Genomic DNA, 21,562 nt, shown 5'->3' on the forward strand with positions numbered 1-21,562 from the left:
TACCGTATCTTAGGGGAGGGCTCCCACGCAGCTGAGGGGCTCCTGTGCATGCAAAGGGTTACCCTTTCCTCTGACACAGCAAGTGAGGAGGCCAGGAAACCAGTGCCGACCAATGCCGTGCTGAGTGCGTGGAACTGGTCCTGGCAGGAGTGAGCACATCCTGGCAGAGAAGTCAGGGCCTCCCTACTCCAGATTTGGCTAAAGGAGAAGTCGGGCATCCATCTCGCTTCCCTCCCTACCCTTCAATTCCCCTCCCGACGCCGAGGGTTGATACTATGGGCCGCTGCCCCTTTAAGGGCCGCCACTCCCCGCACCCCCCACCCCGCCCCAGTGGTGGCACCAAGTGGGAGGGGGGGTAGGGAGGGACTGGGTAGGCTAAGTTTTCTCTCCCAGTCAACTAGGGAAGATGGCCCAGGCCGGGGAGATCGCTCCCACGCCCCGCTGTCCCCTCCCCTGAGTCGCAGGAGCTGGGAGCTCCTTTCCCTCTTTCCCTCCCGCTCGGTGCACGACGTGGGAATGGCTCCGCGGCCAGACGGGAACAGCTCCCTGCCCTCGTGGCCATATGTCGCCACCCTGGCACCCAGTACTGCCAACACGAGTGGGCTCTCAGGGGTGCCGTGGGCAGTGGCACTGGCAGGGGCGCTGTTGACTCTGGCTGTGCTGGCCACCGTGGGAGGCAACCTGTTGGTTATCGTGGCCATCGCCCGGACACCGCGACTCCAGACCATGACCAACGTGTTCATAACTTCTCTGGCCTCGGCGGACCTGGTGGTAGGACTCCTGGTGGTGCCGCCGGGGGCCACCTTGGGGCTGACTGGCCACTGGCCCCTGGGCGCCACTTGTTGCGAGCTGTGGACTTCGGTGGACGTGCTGTGCGTTACCGCCAGCATCGAAACCTTGTGCGCCCTGGCTGTAGACCGATACCTGGCGGTGACCAACCCACTGCGCTACCGCGCGCTGGTCACGAAACGCCGAGCCCGGGCAGCCGTTGTCTTCGTGTGGGTCGTGTCCGCCGCCGTGTCATTTGCGCCCATCATGAGCAAATGGTGGCGCGCAGGGGCCGACGCCGAGGCGCAGCGCTGCCACTCCAACCCGCGCTGCTGCTCCTTCGCCTCCAACATGCCCTACGCGCTGCTTTCCTCCTCCGTCTCCTTCTATCTTCCGCTGCTTGTGATGCTCTTCGTCTACGCGCGAGTTTTCGTCGTGGCTACGCGCCAGCTGCGCTTGCTGCGTCGGGAGCTGGGCCGCTTCCCGCCAGAGGAGTCTCCGCCGGCTGCGTCTCGATCTCCGTCCCCAGCCCCCGCGGGGCCCTGCTCTTCGCCCGCAGCGGCGTCCTCCGGGGATCGCAGGCCGGCGCGCCTCCTGTCTCTCCGGGAACACCGGGCCCTGCGCACCTTGGGTCTTATCATGGGTACCTTCACTCTTTGCTGGTTGCCCTTCTTTGTGTCCAACGTGGTGCGCGCCCTCGGGGGCCCCTCTCTGGTTCCCAATCGGGCTTTCCTCGCCCTTAACTGGCTAGGCTATGCCAACTCCGCCTTCAACCCTTTCATCTACTGCCGCAGCCCCGACTTTCGCCGCGCCTTCCGCCGCCTGCTGTGCGGCTGCCGGCCAGAGGAGCACCCCGCCGCTGTCTCCGCTTCTCGCACCCCTGCGGCCCTGACCAGCTCCGCGGAGTCCAGGCAGTTCCCACCGCTCGACAGGTAGGTAACCGCGGCAAAGGGGCGGACAGCTCGGGATCAGGATGCATTCGGTGTCTCCTCTGGTCAATCTTCTGAGTACGGGGTTTGGTGGGAGAAGGTGGAGCTGGGGAGGGACTCCGCATTTAAAGCAGGAGGTACATGGATTAGGGCACAGAAATGGAAGAAACCACGGTCCATTCTTTTCCCGAATCCGACCCGTTCGGCCCTAGGACTGAAACGGAGGAGGGCGAGCGGGTTGTTCTCCACCGCAGCGTCCCGTGTGCGCGCCCGGAGAGTGCTGCTGCGCCCGCGGCCTCTGGCCCACCTGGTCAGTCAAGTTTCGTGTTTCTACCTTAGTTCTGTGGTCACCCGGACCCCTGGCCACCCTTTGGGCTGACTTTGGGCTCGCAGAGACCACTGGAGCCCCTCCCAAGTCCTTGGCCTCAGTTTTGGTTTCTTTGAAAGGTCTGATAGCTCTGAAGGTGAGAATCCACTTAGGGTATGAAGAACAGAGGGGAGCGAGGACCCAGGGGGTGTGGGTGGGCCCCGGATGTTTTTGTACAGTTATGTGTTTTCCAGGGTCTCTGACCCCCCTCCCCCCTAGTTCCCCTGTCCCCACCCTGTGTGTCCCCACCCCGTGTGTCCCCACCCCAAGATCTGCTGTCTTCATTTTTTCCAGGGCTTCCTGGGGGATTTCTTAGGCTTTGAAGGACAAGCAACCACAGCTCCGTTGATCCAGAACCCTTGGAAAGCTCTGGCCTCTCTCTGTTTAGAATGAGCCCCGCGGAGCTTCCCAGCTGGAAAACTCTGCCCTCCAGAGCCTGATGACTGGGCCACCTGAAGGGGAGGTGGGAATCGAGGGGGAGGGGAACCCTTACCAAGCAGGGTTGTACCATCCCCTCCCTTTCTTTCTGGGAGAGGTTTCCTAAACCCCCTCCCTGAACTTCACCGATACCTCAGCAGCTGGAGAGTCCAGCTGCCTGCGCTCGGCTGCGCTCTCGGAGCAGCGGGGCTAGCTTTGGCCGGCACCTTGCTCACTGGTGTGCATGTGCTTAGGGCAGGGAGAGCACCCCTCATTCTGTTCCTTCCCGCGAACCCCCAGACCTGATGGACCAGTCAGTGTTCTCTAGGCTCGGCAGCCCAGGCCGAGAGCAGGAAGCTAAAACAAGTCAAGGTTTGGGAGTTGTGTCCCTGGCTTCCTCACCACAGTTCTCCAAGCACCAGCCTCACTTTAGACACGGAACGGCTCTGATCTACCTCACGACAGTGTCGGAAGGGCTTCTTCGGGGCCTGGGGGACTCCGAGGTTCACAGGAAGGCGAGCCATTTGAATGGATCCCTTCTTTGCTTTTAAAAATCAACTTAATAAATATTACTGAATGCAGTTCATCCACGCCCTGTTTTTTCTCCATTTGTTTTCTTTTCATAATCCACTCACTCCCTTTTTAGAGCTGGCTTTTAACAGAGGCAATACATTAGGACTAATCCTTGTCCCTTTCTTCCTAATCCTCATGACACGAAAATGAAATATTGGCTTGGATAAAGGGGACCAAGCTTGAACCTTTGGCACTCCTGCCTCCCCATCTTGTCCCAGACTCCTGGAATCCAGTTCAAGTGAGTAGCAAAGCCACGCTACCCACAGGACTTGAGCAAAGTGTCCTTAGCTTTGGGTTTGCTGGGCTCGGGGTCAGGGCACACGGAGCGTGTGTCAGCTCCGGTGCTATAAGTCGGTGGTGGCTTCATAGGAGCCCATTGCCAGCAGGGGCCAGCTTTGTCCTGCACTGTACACGTGCATTTCTGGAGGCACAGAGCATTGTGTTGGGCAAATTCTTTGGGTTATAAATATACTCTGACGTCTCCCATTCCTGTCATAACCTCTACCTTCCCACTCCCTTTCCTGGGCTGCAGAAATCTATCTTATCCTCTGAAAGTAAAAAAAACTGGAGTTACAAGTTAGAACGAGCTTGATCTTTTTTTTCTTATTCCAATTTTTATGAACCTTATCGGGCAGTTTTCTATGGAAAGAAAATTTCTGTGGAAATCACAGGATCGTTTTTTGTGAGTTCTTCTTTAAACTCCATGAGCTAAGGCCATTGTCTGGGCTGATTTACAGGGTAGCTTGTAAATCATAAAGAGTTTAATGTGATGTGCGACAGCAGCACACAATGCATTGGCCTGGTTCAGGGGCTCCAGGCCTATAAACCGCGATCTGCCCTCAGGATAAGCCTGGTGGATGTCCACATAAGGGTGTTCCCTGTGAAGTGGGCCTGACCTGGGCTGCTCTCTTTTCTCCGGGGGCCCAGGTTTTATTTCTTAGGATGTTTGCATACCAAAGTTGACTTCTCATTTTGGACCCAGAGCAGTGTGAGATCTCTGCCGTTTGAGGTTAGAAGGTTTCTGGGCACGGGCTCAACTTTTGAACCCTTAGAGGAGAAGGAAGGCTTGCTTTCATCTGAGAATAAGAGAGCCTCCTCTCCCCGTCTCTGAATATTTTCCCAGCATCACTGAGGGAAGTTGCCCAGTCAGTCCTAGGCACGGGGGAAAGATGATTTGGGGCAGGGGGTGGAGTGGAGCTGGATTCTGGTTTGTGGAAATGTCCTTGAACATTATCCAGGAACTCACACTGCTTGAGTCTTGTTTGACATGTACCCGTGTGCCAGCTGTCAGACTCCTTTGGAGTGTTTAGACTTGCACTGGGGCTGTGGGCTCCATCTGCGAATTGTCACCGGTGTATCTGACAGATGGAGAAGCAGCTGCTCTGGTCATATCTCCAGCAACTTGTGGCCAGGCGTCAGGCTGAGGGAGGTTTACACCCTAGGATGGGGAGCAGACTGCTTGTGTTAGCGTGAGGCCTGAGCACTTGAACTGTGGAAGACAAACAACCATCCTCTGAACCCAGACCTGTGAAGACTTACAGACCAGTGAGAATGAAAGAGCCCGTGGAACCCCTGGCCCTGCCAGAGTCTGTTAGCGAGAGCTGGCGTGGGGCAGAAATGACAGGGAGAAGGGGGCTGAGTTGGAGGAGAGGGAATGAGGAGTGATTGCATTTTCCCGAGGAATTGCTAAGGAGCAGGCAGAATGAGGGCAAGGGGGAGGCTGACAACACATTTTCTTCGGAGTCTCTGCATGGTAGATTCTTCCGGGGAATGGTGGTAAGTGCAGGCTGTGGTCCTCGGCTATAACTGCACACCAGCTCCATTCCGCACACTTGATAGAGTAGAAGCAGCTTCTCCCTCTTGTCCGGAGGGCACAGGGGAAGGCCACAGAAATAGTGTTCCTTTACCTTCCCATCCTGAAAACCAAGATCCAGGCTCCTCTCGGGCCTCCTGGTAGACTACATTTGTGTTTGTGGGTCTGCCCAGAGGGGAAGTGGGTGCCCGGTGTGGAGAGTACTGCTAATGCTCTCCCCCACCCCATGCAAAAAATCCTAAATATCATCGGCCTTAGGCTAATTAGCGAGTGGTTGAAGCACAATGCATAGCTCAGTTTGATTAGCAGATACTCCAGAAGGCCATCTAATCTGTCACTAGCTCATCCTATTATGAGATTAAAGAAAATCAGAATGCTTTCTCCATCTATAAAGTAAGTGGGGACTAAGACTTTCTCCCCTCTTGCTTTCAGAAGGGGAATGAGCATTTCTGGGATGACTGGCTCTCCTAAAGTACTGCAAAGTCCTAGGCAGAACTTAGCACCTTTAGCATCTGCTCTAACCAAAGCATAAGTGATGCTAGGCGCCCCCTGATGGAGATGTGAAGTACAACAAGTGTGGACTTGGCAAGGTTGATCTGGGGAAAACATAAATCGGAGTGTTCCACCCCACCCCTCCCCCCTCGCCCCACCTAAGCCAATTGGGAGAGACCACTGAAATGATTTGGTGCAATCCTTTGACAAAATGGATGAAGAAACTGACTTCTGGAGAGGCGAATAGTGAGAAGCCAAGATTACTTTAGTAAGTGAAATGCAACACTGGTTGGTAGTAGAAAGAGCACAGAATTCACAGCTGAAAAACAAGTAAGAAAGGGAGGAGGGAAGAAACGATCATTCATTGAGCACAAATAAATACGACTGCTTTATTTGGTGTCACTAGAAATGTTGTGTTGCCGTGACACAAATGAAAAACAGAGCCTCATAAAAATCAAATAGGGTCTGTCAGACTCCGGAGTTTGTTTTCTTTTCTCTCCACACGCTGCTAATTATCCGTCACGTGACACGGAGCAAGTTCCATGCATCTCCGACACGTTGCCTGCCAGTGAATCAAATGGAGATTTTATTGTTGCTCCACTCAGCTCGCGCAGACTGCTTTGGAGGACCAAAGGAGGGACTGTATGTAAAAACAGTTTGGAATGGTTTCTCCAGTGCAAGTGGTGTCATTAGAGTATGGAGCTGGGACTAGTTTCAGGTCGCCTGGTTTTGATTCTTGTATGGCCCTGCTTCTGTCGACAGCCTGGATCCCGGACCCACTTGCCTTCGGTCTCTGTAGGTTCCTCCGCACCTCTCGCTAATTCTGCTGGCTCCATACCCACCTCATTGTACACATCTTCCCCTCTGGCTCTCTTTTCACGGTCAGACCCTGGTCTAGCCTGTGCCTGACATTTGGTTCCGGTCCGGTTCACCCTATCATTGCCCAATGCAGCATTTATAATGAGCTAAATTTTAAGGATGGACAGAAGGTTTAGGACAGAGAGCACTTCCAGATGTCAGTGCTTTATGAGACATAGTCAGGTTTGTGAGAAGGGGGTTCTAAGGAACTGGGAAAAAAGATAGTGTACTAGTCTGCTAGGGATGCCACAACAAATGACCCCAAACATTAATGTGTTCTCTCGCAGTTCTAGAAGCTAGAAGTCCACAGTCACGGTGTTGGCTGGATCATGCTGTCTGAAGGCTCTAGGGGGTGAATCTCTTTGCCTCTTGTTGTTTGTGGTGTTTGGGGCCATCCTTGGTTGCTTGGCTTGTAGCTGCATTACTCCAATTCTGCCCCCATTTTTCACATGGCCTTTTTCATCTATGTGTCTGTGTCCAATTTTATCTCTTCTTAGAGGAGCATCGGCCCTGGCTGGGTGGCTCAGCTGGTTGGAACATCGTCCTGTACACCAAAAAAGGTTGCAGTTTTGATCACTGGTCAGGGCACACACCTAGGTTGCGGGTTCAGTCCCCAGTGTGGGCACATGCAGAAAGCAACTGATTGATGTTTCTCTATTAAATCTGTGTTTCTCTCTCAAAAATCAATGAAAACATATCTTTGGGTGAAGATCAAAAAAAAAAAAAAGCCCAAACAAACCAACCACCAGTTATTGGACCAGGGCCCAACTTAACTCAGTAAGACTTATTTTTTTTTAAACATTAGTGGTTTGTGGCTTCTTCTTTTTTTCCCAAACATTTTATTTATTTATTTTTAGAGAGAGGGGAAGGATGGGAGAAAGAGAGGGAGAGAAACATCCATGTGTGGTTGCCTCTCACACGCCCACTACTGGAGACCTGGCCTGCAACCCAGGCATGTGTCCTGACTGGGAATCAAACCAGTGACCCTTTGGTCCGAAGGCTGGTGCTCAATCCACTGAGCCACACCAGCCAGGGCAATAAGACTTAATTTTAACATGATTACATCTACAAAAACCCTAATTCCAAATACGATCACATTCACAAGTTCTGGAGGTTAGGACTGCAACATATCCTGGGGGACACAATTCAACCCACAACAGGGGGTCGTATGATGGGGAAGAAGGAACACTGTTATGCCTAGCCTTTTCATGCTCATCTTATTCCTGCTGTTTCCCACAGTTCCAAGGCTCTGTTTCACCCTATACTCACTCAGCAGTGTGGTGGAGTGCTTCCATTCCTGGATTTCCATTTCTTGGCCTTTCCCCCCATCTCTCCAGGCCCCAGACTGGAGAGGCCACTGAGAAGTCAAGCCTGTGTTTGTTGTCTCCTGTGGGCTGAAGTTGCTACTCGTTCTTCTCTCCGTCCTTTAGTGTTAGATCCCTTAAGTTTTAGCTGGGCACATGGCCTCACCGTAGCCCTATTGCAGCCTTACCTGCAGCTGGGTGTGACTACGTACTAAGTTCTGGCCAGCTGCAGTGGGTAGCTTCCAGGTCTGCCATGAAAGAGGAAAGGCAGATCCCCCACATCTACCTCTCCCCTTCCTGGTGCCTGGAATGCAGGTGTGATGGTAAGAACTCATGCAGTCACCTTGAGCCATAAGACGGCAACCATGTGTTGCAGATGGGAGAAAAACCAGGTAGGGGGAGGAACCTGGGTGTCCAACGGTGTGGAGCCAGCATTTTGGCCCTGACTGCTTATTTTTAAGGCTCTTAAGAGAGAAATAAACTTTTATCTTAATTAAGCCACAGTTATGTTAACCTTTTTAAAAACAGCAGCAGAATCAAACAAATACATCAGTGAGGAGATGATCAAAGAGAGTATGAATGGGCATCTGCCTACATTCTGTGATCGGCGGAGGTTGGGTTGCAGAGCTGCCTTGCTGTGGTACCTCTTAGGGCATCTCTGATCTCTGGGAACTGGCGTCTCTGTAGTCTGGGTTTGTGTTGTACCTGAGACCACCAGGTCCATCTCCTTGACATTGATTCATACGGAGGTAATGATCAGTAAGTGTACTGATTTTCCAAGGCTTCCATGAAAAATGACCACGACCTTGGTGGCTTCAAACAACAGACATTTATCCTTTCATAATTCTGGAGGCCAGAAGTCTGAGATGAGGTGTCAGACTTCTGCAGGCTGGCTCCTTCTGCAGGCTCTGGGAGGGGATCTGGGCCATGCTTCTGTCCTGCCTTCTGGCAGCTCCAGCGATTCTTGACATTTCTTGACTTCCATACACCTCTCATCTCTGTCTTCCTTATATTTTCCCCCTGTGTCTCTGTGTGTCTTCTTTTCTTATAAGGACATGCATCATTGAATTTGGGACCTGTCCTAATCCAGAATGATTTCATTTCAATTGTATCTGCAAGTACTCTCATTCCAAATAAGGTCACATTCTGAGGGTCCAGGTGGACATATCTTTTAGGGGCCACTATCCAACCCACTACAGTGAGAGACATTTATGAACCCTTTAACTAAAAGTTCTGGTCTTATAAGATTATTATCCACACCAGGCACCCCTCTGGGGAGGGCTATTCTCTTGGACAATGTAGTAGGCAGAATTCTGAAATGACCCCCATAAACCATGTCTTTAGATAATCCCCTCCCCTGGAAAGTGGGTGGAACCTGTAATCTCACAAACAGGATACAGCAACGGTGAGGGGATGCTACTTGTTTGATATGTTATATGAAAGGGGTGAAGGGATTTCTAAGATGCCATTAAGGTCCCTATCAGTTGACTTACATTAATAAAAAAGGAAGATAATCCTGAGTGGGTCTGATCTAATGAGGCTAGCCCTTTAGAAGAAAGTCAGAGATCAGAGATGAAAGAAGTCAGAGGGACACGCCTGCTGGCCTTCAGGAAGCTAGCCACCATGAGTTCTGCAACCGCAAGGAGTAGATTCTGTCAACAACCATGTGAGTGGGAAGAGAACCCTGAACCTCAGATGGGACTGTGGCCTTGGCTGGCATCTTCACTGCAGCCTGGTGAGACCCTGAGCAGAAGACCCAGCTAACCCATGTGCAGACTCATGACGCATGAAAATTGTGAGATAATAAATGTGTGTTGTTCTAAGCTGCTAAGGTTGTGGTAACGTGTTACACAACATTAGAAAATGAATATAGACTCACCGCACAATTCTACCTAAGGCTATTCTTTCTAATAGTCCTTCTGTGGTGTCTGAAAAGGTTCCCCATCAGAAACGAAAATACAATGGGACCAAGAGCTCAGGAAGATCCCGTGATCTGCCCTGACCTACTATTCTTGCCAAAGGCTTCCTGGGGACTTCCAATTGGGTGTCCCAGGGATGGGGTCACTCCATCTCCATCCTTTACCTCGGAGACAGTGACCAGTCATCCCATGATACCTTGACCTCAGCCCGCACAGATTTTAAGAAAAGTAGGAGCTAAAGGTTCAGAGCCCATTTACTACAGTTTGCATTTCTAAATTGCTAGTGAGGTGCCGCACTTTATAATGCAAAGGCACACAGACATAGTCCTCAAAATTTGTTTAGCGAGAAACAAGATGAAATATTACTGCTTCCACTGCTGGTATTCCCAGAAGGGGGCAGAAATGGGTCACTTCTTCCCAGAGAAGAGAGAAGTGGGAATAGGAGAGCTTTGCACCAGCTCAGCACCACCCACAGTGTTTCGAGTTTCCCTTCCAGTCTCTGGATCGTGTGAGTGAGCCCTTCCTCTAACACCTCCCCTTGGGCCCAAGCCTGAGTCTAATAGGCATTGGAACACTCTCCCACAACATCAGGGAGAGGGGCTGGGAGGAGGAGGGATGCATAGGCAGCTGCTTCTCCAGTGGAGAAATTCCTACCGTTTCTGGGGAAAGAGAAACACACAGGCTGATGGGGAACTTCACTACTCCAGCCACTGCGGGCCTCAGGCTAGCTTTGTGGTGGCTTCCCCTCATTGACTGAGAGAAGGACTAAACAGCAAACTCATTCATACCTCTAACCCACTCTCATGTCCCTCCTCTTGGTAGGGTTGCTGGTTCACTGAAATTGATCTGGGTGGTCTGGAATTGGGCTTCTGACCTGGCTTTCTTTGCAAGTTGTAATGAAAGAATGTCTGTTTCTTGAAAAAACAAAACTGAGGTATGCAAGTGGTGGTGCAAAAATAAGTGGTAACTATTATTGATACATTGGATACTGTTTAAAGTAAGCAGATATTTTTCAGAACCACCCCTGCCGGGCTAGCATCTCTCTCCAGACCTGGTCTGATGGCTGGTGTTTCCACGGAGGACGTCTGGCAAGTCTCCCCAGTAGCCCCTGCCATAGCTTGAGGTCTCCATCACTTCTTAACTGAATTAACTATAACAGTCTCCTCTTGGCCTTCCTGCCTAGTTCTGACTTCTCTCTAATTCAGGGGTGTCAAACTCATTTTCCCCGGGGGCCACATCAACCTCGCGGTTGCCTTCAAAGGGCTGAATGTAACTTTAGGACTGTATAGATGTAACTATTCCTTAACAGTGAAGTGAGAGCTCCATGCTGCCACTGGGTAGAAACCAGGTGCTGGGCCGGATAAAACAAGGTGGAGGACCGGATTCGGCCTGCAGGCCTTGTGTTTGCCACCTGTGCTCTAATTCATCCTCCACAGGCCCTCAGGGGGATTTCTCTAAAATATAAATCTGACAATGTCATTCTCCTTTTAAAACTGACTCAGTGGCTCGCTAAAGCGTTTGGGGTAAGATTCAGACTCCTTGGCATAGAGGCCAGGCAGAAGACGGGCAGTGCCTGCCTCCCTAACCTGTTCCCGCCCCCCCCCCTCCTCCCCTGTCCACTTTTGATTGATCCCAGCCAGGCTTACTCCACTGGAGAACTCGTTTTACTCTTTGTGGTCTCGGCACCTGCACGCAGACCACGCCCTCTGTCAGGCATCCACACACAGGTCCACACTCTGCTACCCGCCCATCCCTTCCTCCATCCCAGCAGTGAGTGTTTATCAAGAGCACAGACTCCAGATGTGTTGCCAGGTAAAAATGGCAAGGTTTGTCCAGGGCATGGATGTGGTGTACAAGAGACAAAGGGAGAAGTCGGGGATGAGACCAAGATTTCTGGCCCGGGCACCTGGCAGAGTGGACTTGCCACTTAGTAAAATGGGGGGAAAGCGAGGGGGACGGGAAACTATGAGTTAGGTTTTGGACATAGTAAATTTGAAAAGTCTATTAATTATGTCTTAGAATATCAAGTAGGCACTTAGACTTCCAAGTAGGTTAGAAGAGAAGTTGGAGATGGATTCGCAAATTTGGCAGAAGGGCATTGAAGCTCGTGGAGGTGGTTGAGCCACCTGCGTGGTGACCACGGACAGAGAATGCAGACTGTGTCAGATCAACAAGATGTACACCTTAAACTCACACAATGTTGTGTGGCAATGATACCTCAATAAAGCTGGAAAAAATAAAACAAGATAACTTGAGGTATTTAAAAAAAGAACTCAGAGGACTGAGCCCTGGAGCATTGTCACAGTGAGAAGTCGGTAACAGAGGGAACCAGGAATGCCACCGGGAAGTGGTAGCAGCGAGGTGAAAGGAGAATCAAAAGCAAGCAGCAGCCTGAGTGCTGTGGGAGGGAGGTGCTTTCAGGGGGAAGTGGTGGGCTTTGACACGTGCTGCTGAAACATCCAGTAGGAGGAGACCTGAGGATGCACCTTCGTACTGACAGAACAAAGGTCTACCATGTGTTACCTTAACAGGAGCAACTTGATGGTGTGGAGGCGATGAAATGCCCACCAGAGTGGGTTCCACACAGCTTGGGAGGTGAAGAAGTGGAGGCAGGGAGTGTAAGACATTCTTTCAGTGGCTATTGCTCTGAAGGGGACCAGAGAAACGTGGTGTGGTCAATGATCCTGTTGTTATTTTGGTCAATCTGGGCGCCCCGTTTCCCAGAATCCTTGTTGGATTCCAGGTCAGAGATTCTCTAAAAGAGGATCTTGCTCAAGATTGGAGAGGCAGAAGTGAACAGACTCCCTACTACTACCTGAAGGACTCGGGGTGAGACACGGAGGCAGAGGCGATAGGCAGGTTCCGACTTGTCTTCGACAGCCCTCCGTCCAGCTCGGCTTCAGACTGTCGGCCCTGCCACCCCTCGGAGCACCGGGGCCACCACCAGCCACGCGGCTGCAGACCCACAGGCGTGGCAGCTGCCCTGAAGCTGTATCTTCCCTGTAGACCTCTCACGCACTTCCCCTCCTCAGTGCCACTCCTGCAGCGGGGTGTATCTGGCTTCTTGAATGTTCCTACAAGCCCTGATTTGTCCACACCCAAATGTTTCAGGAGGCCCGATTAATGATTTTTCTCTGATTCTTCAGCTCCCTTCTCTGGACCCTCACTTCTCCAGGTCCTCCTCCAATAGCGTGAGGCCCAGTTCCTGTAATACCCACAGCACCCCCAGCAGATCTGCTTCCTGGGCTGAACACGGGCTGACACGTGGGGTGATAGCTGCAGAGGGAATGTGAGGCCAAAGGAGTGTTTTTTGTTTTTAAGATGGGAGTTTGGCCGCCTGTTTGTGTGCTTGAGGGAATGCTCCAGGGAAGAGGAGGAACTGATGAGAGAGAAGAGAAAGGACAACTTCAGGAGTGTGGTAGCCGGGACCCAGGGCACAAAGGGGAAGGTTGGGTTGAGATAGGGGCACAGGAGAGGTGGGCTCAAACATTGCACCAAGAGGAGAGACAGAGTAGGTGGGTGCCTGTGTAGGTAGATTGGTAGTTACAAAGGGGCCATGTGGAAGCCTCTTTCAATTCCTTGTCTTGTCTCCATGAAAGAAGTACCAGAAGTAGATGAGCCCACTGGGTGGAGAAAGAGAAAGATGTGATATGATTGTGAATATTTGTCCTTTTTGGGGGGCTGCCTTGCCTGTGGATCTCTTTCTAGCCTTTGGAGAATTCTGTTTTCTGAATCTTGATGGGAGACAGAGCCCACCCATCACAATCGGAGCTGAAATAGTTAGACCCTCAGTCCTGCCAGCCCTTAGTGAGAGCGTGCAGAGTGGCCTGCAGGTCACATGAGTAGGTTCAGCCAATCAGACACAGACTTCCTCTACTGTGTGCTTGGCAGGTGAAGTTAGAAGGGACCACAGTGTGACACAGCAGCTGTGACACCAAAGCCCTATCTTTCAGACATGCAGTGGCATTGGGGCCAGCAGAGGAACGTAAGGGTGGAGCCGGTCACAGCGTCGTCTGTTGTTCAGAAGTGGCACCCTCACCAGGAGCTCAAACTGATACTGGCAGGAATTAAAGGCTTGATTCAGCTAATGTTCTTTCCAGCTTCTCTCTCCAAGCAGGTGGCATAATTTGGGGGGATTGCCTCCATATCAGAGGTAGTGACTTCTAGAAGCTTTATTTAGGATCATTTCCTTATAACTGCATGACTAGAGAGCAATGAAAGGCTCTTTTTCAGATGGACTCCAGTAGGCCGCACTTGAACCACGTTCCTCTTCTCAGAGCTAACACTGTGGCTCAGGATTCAGGAATCAAAGTTCCATTCCTGACTGTGCAATTTGGGAGGGACAGACACCACCCTCGGCTCTAGTCAGTGGGGTTACACTCACTCGAGGATCCCATGCTCTGCCATGGTGAGGTCAGAGGTGTGCCAGTGCGTCACTGCAGCCAAAGGAAAGGAGGAGGAAGACTTGGGGCTTCTGGAGAGGAAGTGTCCTTGCTCTCCCAGGGAGTAAAGAGAAGAGAGGCTCTGTCTTCCTCTGGACAATAAGGATGTGATGTCTGGAAAGGCTGCAGCCATTTTTAAAAAAGCATAAACACTGTTTTTGAATGGGAAATTCATGCGGTTTACCATTCCAGAGGCATGAAGTAGTCTACAGTGAAAAGCAAGTCAGCCTTCTCCCCTGTCCGTGTCCAACCCCCACCCCATTCCACTTTCCAGAGGAAATCACAGCCATGAGCTTCTGTGTGTCTTTCCAGAGAGTCTCTGTGCAAATACAAGCACTCACACGCAAGTGTGTCTTTTATTCCTCCCCAAATGTTGCCCTCTGGGCTCTCTACTCTCTGCCTCCCTTGTTTTTACTTACTGATGTTCTTGGAGATTTTCCACAGTTATACACATGGGTCTGTTTGTAACAGCAGCATGGAATTCCATTTTGGGGATAGTCCATTGTTAATGGAAACATCCTTCCAGTGATTGACATTTAGTTGATTTGCACACACTTGCAATGCAAATTCCTCCAATACATATCATTTTGCACATATGCTACACTTGCTTTTGCTCCATGCCCAGAGTCAGCCGGAGACCAAAGCTGAAGCATCTAGAAGAGCAGAGCCAAGGGGACCACAGAGAATGAAGCTGGAACCCAGATGATGCTGTGACAGTGAACTGGACAGGGAATGAAGTCACATGTCCCTGGGCCTGCCCAGCGATAGAGCCAATAAATTCTCCCTCTAGCTCCGGGCAGTTTGAGTCAGGCATTTTAAATTATTTGTAGCATAAAAAGTTCTCATTGGCACACATGTTAGAATTCTCACGTGTGAAATGCAAAGAAAGCGTGATAAAAATGATACGTAAATTTGATGTCAACTATCTTAAAATATGAGCATTATTTTTAAAAATTGGAAGGGGGTCACCAAAATGTTAACTGTGGTTATGGGTCAGTTGTAGGAAATCTGTGTTCTTCCCTACAGTTTTTCGAAGTTTTAAAGTTTTCTACGACAATGGAGATTACTTTCACAATCGTCTGTCTCAAGGCTGGTTCCCGGACAGCACGGCCTGGGGAGGGGATTCCAGGCTCGTGATCTGCAGAGGGAGTCAGGCCCCTGCGGGAGGAGCCTCTCAGGCAGTGAGGGGGCAGACCCGTGAAGGGGACGAGGCCGTGCAAGGCTGGGGGCCCGGGGCCCAAGTCCAGTTTCGACCTGATATGTGGGTGGACCCTGGAACACAAATTGAGTCCCAGAGTTACCCCAAGACAAAGGGCTGGCCTTCTGAACACCTGTCTTGGTGGGGCTGTGATCTGCCAGGCAATTTTTAGGTGAGTTGCCTCCTGTCAGCCAAAGGCAATACTCCAGAGAAAACAGATCTGGAAGATGAGGCCGAACCCACCAGCAGGGCTGGGAAAGGGTATCTGGGTGAGACTCCAACAACCTTTTGTTTTTATTTTTACATTTGAAGTTATTTTTATTTTATTTTTACATTTTGGTAAAAGATTTTACTTATTTACTCTTAGAGAGAAGAGAAGGGAGGGAGGAAGAGAGGGAGAGAAACATCAATGTGTGGTTGCCTCTCACACGCCCCCAACTGGGGACATGGCCTGCAGTCCAGGCATGTGCTCTGACTGGGAATCAAACCAGTGACCTTTCAGTTCGCAGGCTGGCACTCAATCCATTGAACCACACTAGCCAGGGTTATGAAGTTATTTTTAAAAAATAAAAGAAGAAGAAAGCAAAATGCAAGACTGATTCTCCAGGGGCTGACTCTTTCCACCCTTGACCTTTGCCTTTTAACCTGCTGCTTAACCACCATGGAAACAGTTAACAGTGTACAAGTCTCAACTCTAGATAACTAAGAGAAATAGGCTGGCTTCCTTTCATTGTAAGTTATACTGTTCCTAAACCTAGGACTCTTTATTAAAATAACTGTGGAGCCCTGGCTGGTGTGGCTCAGTGGATTGAGTGCTGGCCTGGGAAACAAAGGGATCTGGGTTCGATGCCCAGTCAGGGTATGTGCCTGGGTTGCAGGCCAGGTCCCCAATAGGGGGCCTGTGAGAGGCAACCTCACACTGATGTTTCTCTCCCTCTCTTTCTCCCTCCCTTCCCCCCTCTCTAAAAATAAATAAAATCTTAAAAAAAAACAACTATGGAAAAAACCTGTTAAAATCAGGAGCCCATAGCAAAATGAAAGTAGAAGCTTTTTAAATGTATTCCTCCTGGGTGGGGTGGAGGAGAGTGGTAGGTGGAATAGTTGAACAATCAATCAATCAGTCAATCAATCAATCCCTTGATTCCCTAGATCTGAGATTTTCATTTTTGCTGGAGGGGCCCTCACCTGGCTCATTCCCTGCCTGCCTTGCCCTATCTTTTTTCTTTACTTTTTAAAAATATATTTTACTTTTAAAAAGATTTTATGTATTTATTTTTAGAGAGAGGGGAGGGGAGAGAGGAGAAAGGGAGAGAAACATCAATATGTAGTTGCCCCTCGTGCGCCCCTTACTGGGGATCTGGCCCGCAACCCAAGCCAGATGTACCCTGACTAGAAATCGAACCAGCGACCCTTTGCCTCGCAATCCGGCACTTAGTCCACTGAGCCACACCAGCCAGGACCGCCCTACCTTCTAAACTGACTTGCTATTTTGGATTGGGTGACTTGCAGCCAGAGAAGAGAAGGCAATGATTTAGGGAGGAGTGCTGGGAATTCCGGGTCCTCTCTACTCCCTTGCCCAGGCATCCACCTTTCAAGGGATTCTCCTCAGGTGCCATAGAGCATTCCCATAGTCCTTGAGGATCGCAACCAGGGAGACAGGGAGTTGGGTTCTGTTGCTCTGGTGACCAGTAGTCTGGGGCCTCTGCATCGGAGCTGCCACGGTTCTGGGAAGAGGCAGGCCTGTGTGGCTCCGGCTTAGAGGAAGGCTTTGGCCAGAAGCAGGAGAGAACACAGGAGTGGAGCCATAGTCTTGGTTCTACCTTCATCCCAGTGATGTCCACCCTTTCAGTATTCTTGGATGTGCCTCTAGCCCAGAAGGTGGAAGGCCTCTTGTTAAAGGCCTTCAAACAAGACGATAGCCCTAACAAGATATTCTTGGCCTATAAAGGTAGATGCCTAAGACTTAGTACATCATAATTGCCTTTAGGGGGCAGTATTCCATCGCCGCAGAGGAATCGGGAGATAGGTCCGTTCTTGTTAACCAAATTGCCCAGTGGGGAAAAGAGCAGAGAATGTCCTGGCCATTCTGCCTTTCTCTGGGGGCTTCCAGATACTTGATATAAGCTCTAGTATATCCACTTCGCCAGCACTGGGTGGGGCCTGCATGGGCTCGACACTTTCTTCCGCCTCTTCCTCCACTCCCGCTCCGTTCCTCAGCCAAGAACGGTTCCCAAAATGGACACTTAAGATGCACAGCCAGCCCTTGCCACTGTGAAAGTCAACGTTACCTTTGTTTAATCTCGGGTATCTGTAATTCCCAGGTTGTGTATATCATTTTTACCCTTTAAAATGGCATAGGTTTCCGTTGTCTTTAAAAAGACAAAAATTATACACATCGACTAACAGTGCATTATTTTTATAAAAGAGAGGAAAAAAAGGAAAGTTGTCTTTTCCTAGGCAACTTTCCAAAGCCCTGAGAAAGCCAGGACAGATGGAGCGTTTGCGGGCAGTCTGCCGAGCGCCCAGGCCCGGCCTCCAGAGCGCCCTCTGCGGTTCTTCTCACAGTCTGCATGACCAGCGAGGGCCAGCCCTGGACTGCTCCCGTGGTGCACAAGGCCCGCCTGCAGATTGCGCAGGATCCCTCCCTCAACTATGAGTACATGCCGGTGAAGGGCATGAAAGCGTTCATCCAGGCCTGCTTGGAACTCCTCTTTGGAAGGCACAGCCGGGTCATCATGGAGAACAGGGTGAGAAGAAGGGCCTGTTCTTTGCTCACCCAGACACATGGAGTGGAGGTCAGAGATTGCACAGTCTTAAACCTGAAAGGGACTGCGGAGGGCCCCCTGGCGCTGATAAGGGAGACACCTGAGGCTCACAGAGTCCAAAGTTTGTCCCTGAAGGGCAGAGCCAGCATCAGAACCCAGAACCCATGCTCCTGGAGCCAGCCCACACTGCTGATATGCAAGCTCTGGCTGGAAAAGAAGGCCCTGAATCTAAGGTGGCACTAGTATCACCACTACTCTTTTTTTTAATATATATATAAAATATACATATATATATATTTTTTTTAGTGAGAAGGGAGGGAAAAAGAGAGGGAGAGAAAGACCAGTGTGTGGTTGCCTCTCACGCACACCCCACTGGGGACCTGGCCCACAACCCAGGCATGTGCCCTGACTGGGAATTGAATCAGCGACCCTGTGGTTCACAGGCTGGCACTCAGTCCACTGAGCCACACTAGCTGGGGCACCATTAATCTTTTAACCTGTTATTTCTGTTTACTTTTTGCTGGCAGGTAGGGGGTATACATACAGTTGGTGACAGTGGCGCTTTCCAACTTGGGGCCCAGTTCCTCAAAACTTGGCGTCAGGATTCTCAAATAGTTTACATCATTTCTTCTCAAAGAGGTGAGTGCTATGCAAGATGAGGGTGACAGAAGATCCCTGTCCCCTGTTCCTAATTCCCACCCCATTCACAATCTTCACTGTTGTCCTTCTCACTCTCTGTCATGACAAATGGGGGATAAGCGGGGGTACGCTTGTCCTTTCCTGCCACAGCCCCACTTTCACCCAGTGACCCTCAGGCCCACTCCCTGTTGTGTCTGCCTCCATCTCTCCATTGCCCACGGACCAGCTGGTGGGGGGCTGTGTTCCCACAGAACAGCACGGACTCATCTTCCAGGACCTGGGCTTTACAGTTTATGAACACTGCTTCTGGAACTCCAAGGAGCTGTGCATGGACCCCGACATGTTCCTCAACGTGGTGAAGGTAGAGGGGGCCCCCTCAGGACCTTCCCCCCAGACCTGATTTACAGTTTTATTTTCCTTTCCTCCCCACCCCTCTGATAATCCAAGGCCTTTTCTAGGCTTGGATTTGTCTAGCCCTGTGGTAGGAACCAATGTGGAGGGTAACTTCTCCTCCACACACCTTGGTGCCACTACCACTCGGGACGGGCAGTGCCTGACGAGACAGTCTCTACCTGCAGCAGGCCCCGCATGGCTGTGTCTTTGTGATCGGGAACATGGGCAACTGCAAGCTGACGCAGTGTCAGTGGGAGAAGTTGATGGCCACCATGAAGGTGAGCCCGATGTCTTGCCCGACTTTTCTTTCCATCTACCATCACCTTCCTCGGGCTCATCCTTCTCATTCTCCTTTCTCCTACAGAAGAAGCAGATATTCCCATTTTTTGACATTCCCAGTCAAGGTTTATTCACCGGTGACGTGGAAGAAGATACTAGATTCTTACAATACTTTGTGTCTGGAGGCTTGGAGTTCTTCTGCAGCCAGTCGCTGTCCAAGAATTTTGGCATTTATGGTATGGTATGGGTGGAGGGAGAAGGGAGGTCTGGTGCTGAGGTGGTGCCACGCCCATGGTGAGAGTGCTGTTTGACATCCCTTACCCCGTGGAGAGAGCTGAGACCGAGAGAGAGAGAGCAGCGTGGAGACCCAAGAGGAGAGGTGGACTTCGGGTTCTTGGTATCATCTTAGCTCAGTTAGTCAAACTGGTGCCCATTACGCTGTTTCTCCCCTTAGGCCCCTTTTCCCATCAATAAGATGAGGGGTTAAGATTAGTTCTCTTTCTAGTCCCTCCCACCTCTGAGACTCTTACGGCTACCCTTTCTGGAAGAAGAGCCTTGGGTGACTTCTGGGGTCCTGGGCACCAACTTGGCTGGGCTGAGCTGATGGCCCTGTAGGGTACCCTGCTCTTCTTCGAGGCTGGAGGCAGAGTGACAGGGAAAGCCCTGGTAGGGGTGGAAGACACTGAGAACGAGGCTGTCTCTCCCAATGCTGCAGATGAAGGAGTGGGGCTCCTAGTCGTGGTGGCGCTCAACAACCAGCTCCTGCTGTGCGTCCTCTCCCAGCTGGTGAAATTAGCTCTGGCCCTGTGGCTAAACCCTCCTACTTGCGGTGCCCGCATTATCACCTCCATCCTCTGTAACTCTGCTCTGCAGGAAGCCTGGTAAGGGTGAAGGGTGGGGGCAGGGAGGGATGGGCAGAGCCTCTGGATACCTACAGACGTCCTGATCGTCAGGATTCTGCTGGGTGCTTCTCTCCTGCCTCTGTTGCCCCTTCACTCCATTCATTCATCAACATTACTGAGGACCCACTGTGTTCCTATGACAGTGACTATGCTAATGCTTGCCCTACTACAGGGAAGTAGGTAATAGGACATTCTTTGGGGACACAGGCTGATAAATTATTTGAACTCTTCCAGATTGCAGGAGATTAGGAAGCCTCAAGGGCTTGCTGCTCTGGCAAAGTCTGCTAGGAGTCTGATTAGCTTGCTTGAATTAATACAGGCTGAAGCTTTTCTCCTATTCATAACCGGTTCATAACTGGCTCCACTAGTGTGCCCTGCAGCGCTCTGGCTGGGGGCTTCTGCAGGGAAGAGGAGTGGAAAGGCAATGAGGAGGTTGGGAGCAGGGGCAGACCTCACACTCTAATTCTTTGCTGCCCTACCTTTGGCAGGAAGCAGAGTCTGAAAGAGATTGTAGAGGACATCATGCTGATTAAGGAAAAGGTTAAGGAGAAGCTCCGGCTCCTAGGAACCCCTGGCTCCTGGGATCACATCACCAACCAGAGTGGGACCCATTGCTACCTTGGACTCAACTGTAAGTATCTAGGAGGGGATAGCTCTCCCCTTTCTGACCTTGGGCTTGTATTTGAATATTAAACGTCGCTGACTAGGTGACCAATCCCTAGCTTCACACCAGATTTTGATTCTTCCTTGAGGAAAGTGAAGCTGCTTTGAAGACCCCTCTGGCTATGCACCCCCCCCCAAATGCTTACTCTCCCATATCCCCCATAATCTGCCTTGGCTAGAGGGGACTTAGAGGTGGCCACCCCAGGATCTGAGACCCTATGATTATCACCAGTGCCACAGGTGGAATACATGGTCAAGAAGAAACATGTCTACATCCCCAAGAACAGTCGGATTAACTTCACCTGCATCAACGCTTGCAACATAGATTACATCACTGAGAGCATCAATGAGGCCATCCTCTTCACTAAGGACTCGAAACTATCTTCAGAAAGAAAATGACTCCTAGTTAGAATAAAAGCTTTAGCCTCTGCAAAAATCCTGTGCCGATCATTCACTGCAACTGTTCATTTCTCTGCAAAGCACTCTGTCTCTCCATCTACTTATAAAGTGTTGGTCTGGCCTCAGCAAAGAGGGAGGGGGGAAAAGGCTTAGAGAAGAAGGGAATATCTACCTTAACATACCATCTCATATTTATTGAACGCTTACTGCATTAAAGCCCTGACCTGGTGTCTTAGTTCGTTCGGGCTGCTGTAACAAAATACTATAGACTGGGTGGTTTGTAAACAACAAATTTATTTGCCACATTTCTGAAGGATGGGCAGTCCAAGAGCAAGGCACCAACAGATGCAGAGTCTGGTGAAGGCCCACCACGTGGTTCATAACCAGCATCTTCTAGCTGTAACCTCACATGGCAGAAGGGGTGAGCGATCTTTCTGGGGCT

The 21,562-nt window shown here is 50.8% G+C and overlaps 2 protein-coding genes across 3 annotated transcripts; both read left to right on the plus strand.

Annotated features, from left to right (window-relative positions):
- Positions 1-500: 500 nt before the first annotated feature.
- ADRB3 (adrenoceptor beta 3) lies at positions 501-18,463 on the plus strand. 2 transcript variants are annotated; one of them, XM_045821468.1, is made up of 3 exons: positions 501-1,700; positions 1,910-2,007; positions 18,373-18,463. In XM_045821468.1, the coding sequence occupies exons 1-3, from the start codon at positions 517-519 to the stop codon at positions 18,396-18,398; spliced, it is 1,308 nt and encodes a 435-aa protein (XP_045677424.1). In that variant the 5' UTR covers positions 501-516; the 3' UTR covers positions 18,399-18,463. The 2 variants fall into 2 exon arrangements, with proteins under 2 accessions (XP_045677424.1, XP_045677423.1); XM_045821467.1 differs by lacking the exon at positions 18,373-18,463 and adding an exon at positions 2,359-3,053.
- A 30-nt stretch (positions 18,464-18,493) lies between these two features.
- Positions 18,494-21,120, plus strand: GOT1L1 (glutamic-oxaloacetic transaminase 1 like 1). The gene is made up of 7 exons (XM_045821801.1): positions 18,494-18,506; positions 18,736-18,845; positions 19,063-19,155; positions 19,242-19,397; positions 19,772-20,037; positions 20,547-20,689; positions 20,954-21,120. Exons 1-7 carry the CDS (start codon positions 18,494-18,496, stop codon positions 21,118-21,120), a joined length of 948 nt encoding a protein of 315 aa, XP_045677757.1.
- The last annotated feature ends 442 nt before the right edge of the window (positions 21,121-21,562 follow it).

The sequence above is a fragment of the Phyllostomus hastatus genome, unplaced genomic scaffold (assembly GCF_019186645.2).
Source record: "Phyllostomus hastatus isolate PE091 unplaced genomic scaffold, TTU_PhHast_1.1 phas_scaffold_46, whole genome shotgun sequence".
NCBI lineage: Eukaryota > Metazoa > Chordata > Mammalia > Chiroptera > Phyllostomidae > Phyllostomus > Phyllostomus hastatus.

Excerpts from the sequence above, each read along its gene's own strand:
- GOT1L1 (XM_045821801.1), top strand. Across the intron at positions 18,846-19,062 it reads TGTTCCTCAACGTGGTGAAG|CAGGCCCCGCATGGCTGTGT; the intron begins GTAGAGGGGGCC and ends CTCTACCTGCAG. Across the intron at positions 20,038-20,546 it reads TCTGCTCTGCAGGAAGCCTG|GAAGCAGAGTCTGAAAGAGA; the intron begins GTAAGGGTGAAG and ends TACCTTTGGCAG.
- ADRB3 (XM_045821467.1), top strand. The coding sequence starts at position 517 with ATGGCTCCGCGGCCAGACGGGAACAGCTCCCTGCCCTCGTGGCCATAT. Across the intron at positions 1,701-1,909 it reads CAGTTCCCACCGCTCGACAG|GACTGAAACGGAGGAGGGCG; the intron begins GTAGGTAACCGC and ends GTTCGGCCCTAG. Across the intron at positions 2,008-2,358 it reads CGCGGCCTCTGGCCCACCTG|GGCTTCCTGGGGGATTTCTT; the intron begins GTCAGTCAAGTT and ends CATTTTTTCCAG.